Raw genomic sequence first — 9,534 nt, 5'->3', positions numbered from 1 at the left:
ATACTAGTGATTTATGTTATGTTTTTTTGTTTTTCTTTTCCTCTAAAGAAAATTTCCTTTTACCGAGGTGTGGTCCATTGTCTCTGCGTTCACGCCTTCCATACATGCCCACAAGTCTGTCTCACATACCACAACATACATGCCCACCGTTTTGCACATATCATGCCTAACCATCCCCATAAGTATGATACATAATGTCCATGCATGTATAATCATCAAGAAAATGTTACTGTTTGCCTAAAGAGAGAGAAAGAGTGTAGCAATGGCAGGCTGTACTGTAGCTTTTTACTTTTTCCTAGACAGAGAAAGAGAGAGAGATACAATACATTACAAGCCAACCGCATTTGTCAAAAAACGTCTCTCTGAGGGTCTGGCAGTCCAAAATCAGCTCTCTGCATTTCTACTGTCCTCTCATTTATTCCTTTCCCTTCTCTTTCTTTCTCTCTTTTTATTTATTTATTTGTTTTTGTACTTTTCAATTTTCACATCACACAGTTACAGAGAAGTCAGAGGAAAATTAAAAAAAATAAAAAAGCCAATACTACCAATAGTTATAGCCATATAGCCAGGTGGGCTTTTTATTTGCCATTGGCTATATTTGTTTTTTCTGTTTACTTTCTCAGTCACATACACACAAAAACAAACACAGACAAAACACATTACACACACTCTCTCTTTCTGTGGGTTGGTTTTTTCAATCTCTCCCTTTCAAAAATTCTCGAGATTGGTGTCTAAGATAAAGACCACAGTCCCTTCTTCCCTGTTCAAGTTCAAGCTCTTTGCTTTCACAGAAAGAGAGAGAAAAACAAAAAAAAACCAAAGCCCACCAGCTGATGAAGGAGAAAGTAGGCTCTCTTGGAGGAGAGAGCCTGCCTGAGAACGCTTCCAGCACCACCAATAACAACAACAACAACAACAACAATAACAAAGAAGCTGATCAAGAAGCAGAACCAAAGCTACCACCTTTCTAAAATCCCATTTTCACAAGTGTGCTCAACAAGGCCTTAGAGACCCCAAAAACATCTTCTGGGTCTGTGTTAGTTTTGGCTTTTTATCTTTTTTATTGTTCATTTGGGTGGTTTTTTACTTTAAGCTTTTGGTGTTTATAGTATTGTATTGTTGTATGTATGGCGCTTTCTATGCACAAAGATTCAGTGAATAAGCAAATGGATTCAAGCAAGTACGTGAGGTATACGCCAGAGCAAGTGGAGGCGTTGGAGAGAGTGTACACAGAATGTCCAAAGCCTAGCTCTTTGAGAAGGCAGCAGCTCATTAGGGAGTGTCCTATACTTTCCAACATTGAGCCTAAACAGATCAAAGTCTGGTTTCAGAACCGCAGGTATAGAGAGGGAGTTGAATATTTGTACAAGATGAAAATTTTCTACTTTGTTGCTATTTAATTACTAATCTTGACTTCAATAAAAAAATGAAAGGTCTTTTTTTTTTCTTCTCTTTGTGGCTTGCACTTTATTTCTTTGGTTTGTTTGGGGAAAATGGGGAATGCAAAATGGTTTTTCTTTTTCATGTAATGTTAGATGTGGTATATGCCTTGCAAATAGGGGTGGGGTTTCCATTAAGTTTATGTTTGTGCTTTTTTAGTGAAGAAGTTAGAAGTGGTATAGGCTTTTGCTAATAGGGGTGGGGATTTCATCTAGTTCATGTTTTTGTGTTTTTTGGTCGCAATCAGTTCATTGTTGTGTCCAAATGGACTTATCTCTTTGATGATCCTCCATTTCTGTTTCATTTTTAGTTTTTTCTGTTTCTTTCTGTATGGACTAGGAAAAATAATGAGAAAGAATAGTTTTTTTATTTTTTTATTTTTAAATTTTTGGTGTGGGAGGGGGGTGGGGAGCAAGTGTGCTTTTGTTTAGTCTGCAATTAATGGATCTTTCTTGAAGAGAAAATGTGGTTTTATTTTGGATGATTTTTCACTAGTTCTCTTAGAAGTTGCAGAAGTTCTTAGAAAAAAGCTGTTTTCTTTTTCCATTTTTCCCCATGATTTTGTTTTGATTCTCTGTGGATTTGTTTTTTTGCTAACTCCTTTCTCACTCTTAAACCCTTTTCTTAAAATAGTGATATGATCTAATGCAAGTTTTGGCAGAGAATACAATCTTTTCTGGTTTGCATATTTAAAGCATATACCTCTCGTATTGTATTGGTAAAGAACTTGTCTTCTTGTAATGCATCAAATGGCTGTTTTCTGGGGATCCTGTTTGTTTCTCTCCTTCTGTCATTGGGGAGTTGAAAGAAAAACATTACGCATTTTGTTTTCTTTCCAAAACTTGTGAGAAAAGGGAAAAAATTAAATGGAAGATAATGACAGCTAATCAGTTTGCTTTTTTTATTTATGAAATATACTTTCTTTATTCCTCTCGTATTCTCTCTGCCTCATCATTTTGGATATTTTTAATTCAATATACAGCAGAAGAGGTTAAAAGTGGAACTTTTATATGATTCTTTTTTATTTTAGAAAATTTAGTAGTAGACAATAATGACATATGTTCTCCAAAAATGTGTTTTTGTTTGTTATGTTCTGCTTTTGGGTGTTCAAATTAAAAGAATGATATTGACAGTTAATCAATCTGCTTCTTGAAAACATTCTTTTGTTTTGTTTATTTATTGATTGTTTCTGTGTTCTCATCATTTCTGGGTATTATGATTTTCTCTTTCCCCTGCAGAAATTTTAAATAAATGAATATTTTTATTCTTCCTGTTGCTGAACCAGTTTAAGCATATAATTTAAAATATAATAATTTGAGATAAGATAAATTCTACTTTAAATTTGATGTCTTGTGACTTTAGTGTATATTTTGGCCTGGTAAACTAATGTCTGCACATCTGATATTACCAAGATTGGTCTTTAGACTGACCGCAATAATTGTGGAAGTTTATGATTCAAAAAAGAAATTGAGGAAGTTTAGGAAAAGTTATTTTTGGGGTTTTAGGTATTGTTTTGGTGTTTCCTGGGCTAAAATAATTACTTATACAAATTTGGAAATCTTACAGCAATAAAATATAATCATTCATAAAAATGTTATTCATTGATAGTCTCAAGGGAAAACTGAGGATTTAAATTGATTTCCATCCTTTTCCACGTGTCATATTTTTTTGTTCTTTTGACTTTTGCCTCTGCTTGTACCAAAATAAAAAAACAATAAACCAATTTGCTTTGTCTCCCTCATACTTCCACATGGGCATCTCTTTGTTACATTCATATTTGCTAATGTTGAGTTCTCTATCATTTTAGACTAAGTAAGCTTAAGTAAATTCGGGGAACTTAGTTGATATGGAATTCAATTGTTCTTTGTAGATGCCGTGAAAAACAAAGGAAGGAAGCTTCTCGTCTCCAGACAGTGAATAGAAAGCTGACCGCCATGAACAAGTTGTTGATGGAAGAGAATGACCGCTTACAGAAGCAGGTATCACACCTGGTCTATGAGAATGGATACATGCGACAGCAACTGCAGAGTGTAAGTTGCCTTGGCCTTTATCCACTAGCTGTTCTACTTTGTAAATAATCTCTAGCCAATTATTTTGAATTGCTTGAAGCTTCTTGTGCAGTGGCCATGGTTCTTGAATTCTTGTGTTGATGTGCTGTAATACATACTCAATGAAAGTGTAGTTTCCTTGTTAGATTAGCTATGCATGATTTGGTCTCTACATTGTGTCTCTTACATTCTTATCGGAACTCTTAATTATTATTGCATCATTTTTAATCTTAAAATCATTCTTTGGCGGATTCTAACCAGGCATCTGGAACGACCACAGACAACAGCTGTGAGTCTGTGGTCATGAGTGGTCAGCAACAACAACAGCAAAACCCAACACCTCAGCATCCCCAAAGGGATGCTAACAACCCAGCTGGGTAAGTAATGTCTCTTAAGTCCAATTTATTTTAAAACCCGCTAATTTGTTTTGGTTTAACCTTTTTTATTTGTGCCTTAGTCTTCTCGCAATTGCTGAGGAGACCCTGGCAGAGTTCCTTTCCAAGGCTACTGGAACTGCTGTCGACTGGGTCCAGATGATTGGGATGAAGGTAAGCCTCTTAAATCTTTCTTCAGAGATATGTAGCGAGTTTATGTGCATGTATGCATTGCTCTGCATAAATGTTACTCCTATTCAAAAATATAACATTTCTAGTGATAATATGTAGCCTGGTCCGGATTCTATTGGAATCGTTGCTGTTTCCCGCAACTGTAGTGGGGTAGCAGCACGAGCCTGCGGTCTTGTGAGTCTAGAGCCCACAAAGGTACTTTTTCTTCCTGCACTACTGGTTCCCTTCCACCCCCCCCCCCCCCCCCTCCCCTTTTTTTCCCTCAGGATGATCTCTCAATAATCATTTGCTGCTTTACTTGTATACAATGTATGATAAAATTCATTACAGGTCGCTGAAATCCTTAAAGAACGTCCATCGTGGTTTCGTGATTGTCGAAGCATTGATGTTTTGAGTGCAATCCCTACAGGAAATGGAGGAACAATTGAGCTGATATACATGCAGGTTGGTTTTCTATATAAGCTGGGTTTGACTTCTCAGTTTTTATCTTGCTTAGTTTTAAATCTTTCAATCTTGTTCTTTATTAGACTTATGCACCTACAACATTGGCTGCGGCACGCGACTTCTGGACGTTGAGATATACTACAAGTTTGGAAGATGGAAGTCTTGTGGTAATTCAAATAGTGCCTCCCACTAATTGTTTTCTGCTCTTGTTAAAGTTTGTTTCTAAAAATGCAAAAATGTCGCTTCGTACTGCATGGCAATAGTAATTGTCCCAAATTTATTAAGTATGTTGACTCTGCTCCCTAGGATGGTTTTTCATCTGATTGTAATGCATTTTATTGTCTCAAAATGATATTTGCAGATATGTGAGAGATCATTGACCTCTTCTACTGGTGGCCCAGCAGGGCCTCCCACTACTAGTTTTGTAAGAGCTGAAGTGCTTCCCAGTGGCTATCTAATACGGCCTTGTGAGGGTGGTGGCTCCATAATTCACATTGTTGATCACGTCGATTTAGATGTGAGGATAGGAGCTGATTGAATTCATTTCTCCTACAACTTTGTCTTTTTATTCATTTGCTTATTTGAGTTCTTGGTTGACCTAGGCATGGAGTGTTCCTGAAGTTCTCAGACCACTTTATGAATCATCAAAGATTCTTGCTCAGAAAATGACTGTCGCTGTAAGAACTACTGCAAGAGATATCTTTTTTCATTGATTTGGTCAATTTTGTTTTTTCACATTTTGTTCTTGTATTCTTGCTACACAGGCCTTGCGACACATACGACAAATTGCACAAGAGAGTAGTGGAGAAATTCAGTATGGTGGCGGCCGCCAGCCTGCTGTTTTAAGGACATTCAGTCAGAGACTTTGCAGGTAAGACTTCCATGCTTTAAATTTGGAAACCTGGGCATCAGAATCAAGTGCACATGGCCTTGACCAACCAATTATTTACTTTAAAACATAAAATCTGCAACAATTGTTTTCTCCCATTTTCTTGGACTATTCTGGATTGTTCATTGACTATAAAGTTTTTCAAAATGAACTTTAGGGGTTTCAATGATGCTGTTAATGGGTTTGCGGATGATGGTTGGTCACTAATGGGAAGTGATGGTGTGGAAGATGTGACCATCATGATAAACTCATCTCCAAACAAATTTCTTGGCTCCCAGTATAGCACATCAATGTTCTCAACTTTTGGAGGGGGGGTGCTGTGTGCCAAGGCATCAATGCTGCTGCAGGTTAGTCCATATGCTATTTAATCACATGGGGATGGTTATCTTCGGCTAGCTCATGGCCTCACTCTGGCATTTTTTATTTTATCCGCATCAACACCCCCCCCCCCTTCCCAAAGTATTGATTTTTTCTCAGTATCCCTATGGATTATCTAGACCTTAATCCTTATATTAAAAATTTGTTCATATTTGATTGTACATTAAAAAGTTTACAACTTTTCTTGGGGGTCTGCAGAATGTTCCCCCTGCCTTGCTTGTTCGTTTTCTAAGGGAGCACCGTTCTGAGTGGGCTGACTATGGGGTTGATGCCTACTCTGCTGCGTGTCTTAAAGCTAGCCCTTATGCCGTTCCTTGTGCAAGACCTGGTGGCTTCCCTGGTAGCCAGGTCATCTTACCTCTCGCCCATACTGTGGAGCATGAGGAGGTGACCATTATTTCTCTCTTTTCTCTGGGTTATATTTTTCCCCCATGTTTAAATACAATTTTGTCTAAAATTTTTCATTCATCTTAATGAAGTTCTTGGAGGTGGTTCGGCTGGAGGGTCATGCATTCTCCCCCGAAGATGTGGCATTGGCACGAGATATGTACCTGTTACAGGTTAGTCTAGTTATTGTATTATATGGTATAGATTTTGTTAGTATGTTCTTAAAAAGTCTTGTGTCATTACCGTGGATTGTTCTTATTAATGAATCTATTTGTTTTTATTGAAATCTATGGTGGCAGCTTTGCAGCGGGGTTGATGAAAATGCTGTTGGTGCCTGTGCTCAGCTTGTCTTTGCACCTATTGATGAATCCTTTGCTGATGATGCTCCTTTGTTGCCATCTGGATTTCGTGTGATACCGCTCGATCCTAAATCAGTTCAGTGATCTCTCATCTTACTTCTGTAGATTCTTATTTAATGGAATAATCACAGAACCATTCATAACTCTTAATTCGAAGTTTACTGTATTGTCAAAAGTGCATTTACCCTTGCCTTTTTCTATGATATTTGTATTGCAGGATGGGCCTGCTGCAACTCGAACATTGGATTTGGCTTCTACACTTGAAGTAGGAGCTGGTGGTGCTCGTCCAGCTGGTGAGGCTGATCTGAACGGTTACAACCTTAGATCAGTCCTGACTATTGCTTTCCAATTTACTTTTGAGAGCCACTTACGGGACAATGTGGCTGCCATGGCTCGCCAGTATGTTCGTAGTGTTGTGGGGTCTGTTCAGAGAGTTGCCATGGCTATTTCCCCCTCCCGGCTTAGCTCCCATATGGGGCCCAAACCCCTTCCTGGTTCACCTGAGGCTCTTACCTTGGCACGTTGGATTTGCCGGAGCTACAGGTTTGAATGTTCTTTCATATAATATCTAATCACATTTTCTTTTGGTTGCTATTGTTGTTAAAATATCCGTTTTATTGTGAAAGATTTGTATGTCCTGAGCTTAACTCAAAAGTATTATGACTAGTTTGGGCACCAAGTATGCTGAGGTTTTCATTTCTGATTGCTTACTTTGGTATGTTTCAGGATCCACACTGGGGGAGAGCTCTTTCGGGTGGAGTCCCAAGCTAGCGATGCCATCTTAAAGCAACTTTGGCTCCATTCTGATGCTATACTATGCTGCTCCGTGAAAACAAATGTAATCACCTTTTTCTGCTTCTTCGCCTGTTCCATAATTCAAAGTTATGCACAACCAATACATCATAGTGTAATGCACCCTAGATCTTATCAATTGGCATAAATGTGGTTGCAGGCATCTCCAGTGTTCACCTTTGCAAACCAGGCTGGGCTTGACATGTTAGAAACTACTCTTGTGGCCCTTCAAGATATAATGCTTGACAAGATTCTTGATGAAGCTGGCCGGAAGATTCTATGTTCTGAGTTCTCCAAGATCATGCAACAGGTATTACTGATTCTTTAGACAATTAGAAAAATAAAGTTCAAATATTAAAATGCTTTTGCGAGTACTTTAAACAAATAAGCCAGCTTATATGTCAGTCACGTTTCGTCTTTAATTAGTTAACACGCGTCTCCAATTAGTTAACACGCAAGACTGGTCTTCAGTATTCATTGCGAAGTGATTGATAACATCTAATGTGGGTGTTGAAATTTGCAGGGCTTTGCATATCTGCCAGCAGGAATATGCCTTTCCAGCATGGGAAGGCCAGTGTCTTATGATCAGGCCATTGCATGGAAAGTTCTTAATGACGACGATTCAAATCACTGCCTGGCCTTCATGTTTTTAAACTGGTCTTTTGTGTGATGGAGAAAGCAGATCCTCAAAACATAATATATATATTTATATATATATAGCTATTTATTATTAAGTTATATCTACTTTGCTTGTAGAAACTAAAAGACATTATGACATATTAGTCATGACAGGATCTCATGAAAACATTAAACATATCTATATATATGTACGGCTGTATGTTATTGTTAATGTTTGCTTAATGGGTTTGGTTCATCTGTCTATTTCATTCTAATCAGAATGTCTCTATGAATTTATCTGAAATTTCAACCAAAATAGATAATGTTAATGCTTGCTGGGAGCGTAGGTGGTAGCAGTGGGGGGACCACACCTCCTATCTAGTTTGTTGGCATAGTTTGGTTTTTCTTTTTGACACTTCCAAATTCCCAATCTCTATCATTGTTCACTAGCTTTTGGCCTTTTTGGGTGTCATATCTGGGAACAGATATAATAGTGAGTGTAATATTCCTGGTGGGTAGTCATGCTGAATTTGTTTTATTGTCATTGTCAAGGAAGTGTTATGTAGTCAAATTTATAAGCATGACTCGCTCTGGGATGTCATACAAATAATGTTATTTTCTTTAATTAGTCAATGTTAATCTGTATAGAACAACTGAGAAATCCCTGCAATTATATATAGGCCTATAATATAGGAAGCACAAACAAACATGGAACAGGTTTGACACGGTAATATGAGCAATTTTTGGAAAATTATAACATGACATGAGTGGGTAATGATTCGAGAGCAATTTATGAAAAACTATAACATGACATGAGTGGGTAATGATACGAAACCACTTGTATCTTGTTTACGATTTCTTAACTAATTGGAAATGTTTCTTTTTACCCCTAATTTTTTGATTTCTGGCCAATGGTTTTTATTGAGAGGATAAATTACACAATCTCCCTTGAGGATTAGTGTAGTGTACACTTAAATCAATGGTTATCTATTTTTCCCCATTTTTTTCACGAAGCTTCTCTTTTGGCTAGAATGTCTTACATTTTTACGGGTGGACATTTAGAGCACGTTTGATACACTGTAATGATTATTACATGGGAACTGTAATTGATTATTACATGGGAATAGGAATAAGTATTACAAGGAATACATTAAGTTGGAATGTAATAAATATTACTATTTATTAGTTTGGTGACCATTTAGGAATAAAATTCTGAATATGCATCCATAATTTAGTAGAGTATAAAAAGAATGTGTAATTAAATTATTTTTAAATCAAATTTCCTAAAATACACTTATTTTAGAGTGTTCAAAATGGAGCTAATTATTAACAATAAAGAAAATTTATTTTATTTCCTTTTGAAGATGTGGCAATTAATGGCTTTTTAGGAAATTTTAAAAAAAAGTTATTATATAACATGAAGGAATTTATATTCAGTACTTTTAATAAGGAATAGTTATTCCTCATTTTGAAGAATAGCTATTTATAAAGAATAACTATTCATTGTAATAAAAACATAACCAAACAACGGAATAGTTATACCATAGGAATAGCTATTACATTACAGTGTTTATTACAGTCTACCAAACGTGCCCTTATTTTTGTTACGTGAA

At 36.8% G+C, this 9,534-nt stretch overlaps 1 protein-coding gene across 3 annotated transcripts; it reads left to right on the top strand.

The window, feature by feature from the left end:
- Positions 1–609: 609 nt before the first annotated feature.
- Positions 610–8,153, top strand: LOC126726665 (homeobox-leucine zipper protein ATHB-14-like). 3 transcript variants are annotated; one of them, XM_050431984.1, is made up of 19 exons: positions 610–1,030; positions 1,156–1,339; positions 3,311–3,470; positions 3,750–3,865; positions 3,946–4,036; positions 4,154–4,249; positions 4,385–4,498; positions 4,582–4,665; positions 4,860–5,015; positions 5,101–5,175; positions 5,263–5,369; positions 5,545–5,734; positions 5,964–6,152; positions 6,245–6,325; positions 6,452–6,586; positions 6,729–7,054; positions 7,238–7,349; positions 7,464–7,613; positions 7,827–8,153. In XM_050431984.1, the coding sequence occupies exons 2-19, from the start codon at positions 1,167–1,169 to the stop codon at positions 7,971–7,973; spliced, it is 2,502 nt and encodes an 833-aa protein (XP_050287941.1). In that variant the 5' UTR covers positions 610–1,030; positions 1,156–1,166; the 3' UTR covers positions 7,974–8,153. The 3 variants fall into 3 exon arrangements, with proteins under 3 accessions (XP_050287941.1, XP_050287939.1, XP_050287940.1); XM_050431982.1 differs by having other exon boundaries at positions 1,110–1,339; XM_050431983.1 differs by having other exon boundaries at positions 611–1,030; positions 1,150–1,339.
- The last annotated feature ends 1,381 nt before the right edge of the window (positions 8,154–9,534 follow it).

This window comes from Quercus robur, chromosome 5 (genome assembly GCF_932294415.1).
Source record: "Quercus robur chromosome 5, dhQueRobu3.1, whole genome shotgun sequence".
NCBI lineage: Eukaryota > Viridiplantae > Streptophyta > Magnoliopsida > Fagales > Fagaceae > Quercus > Quercus robur.
Note: the sequence above shows the minus strand (reverse complement) of the source record. Positions and strands in the feature narration are given on the sequence as shown.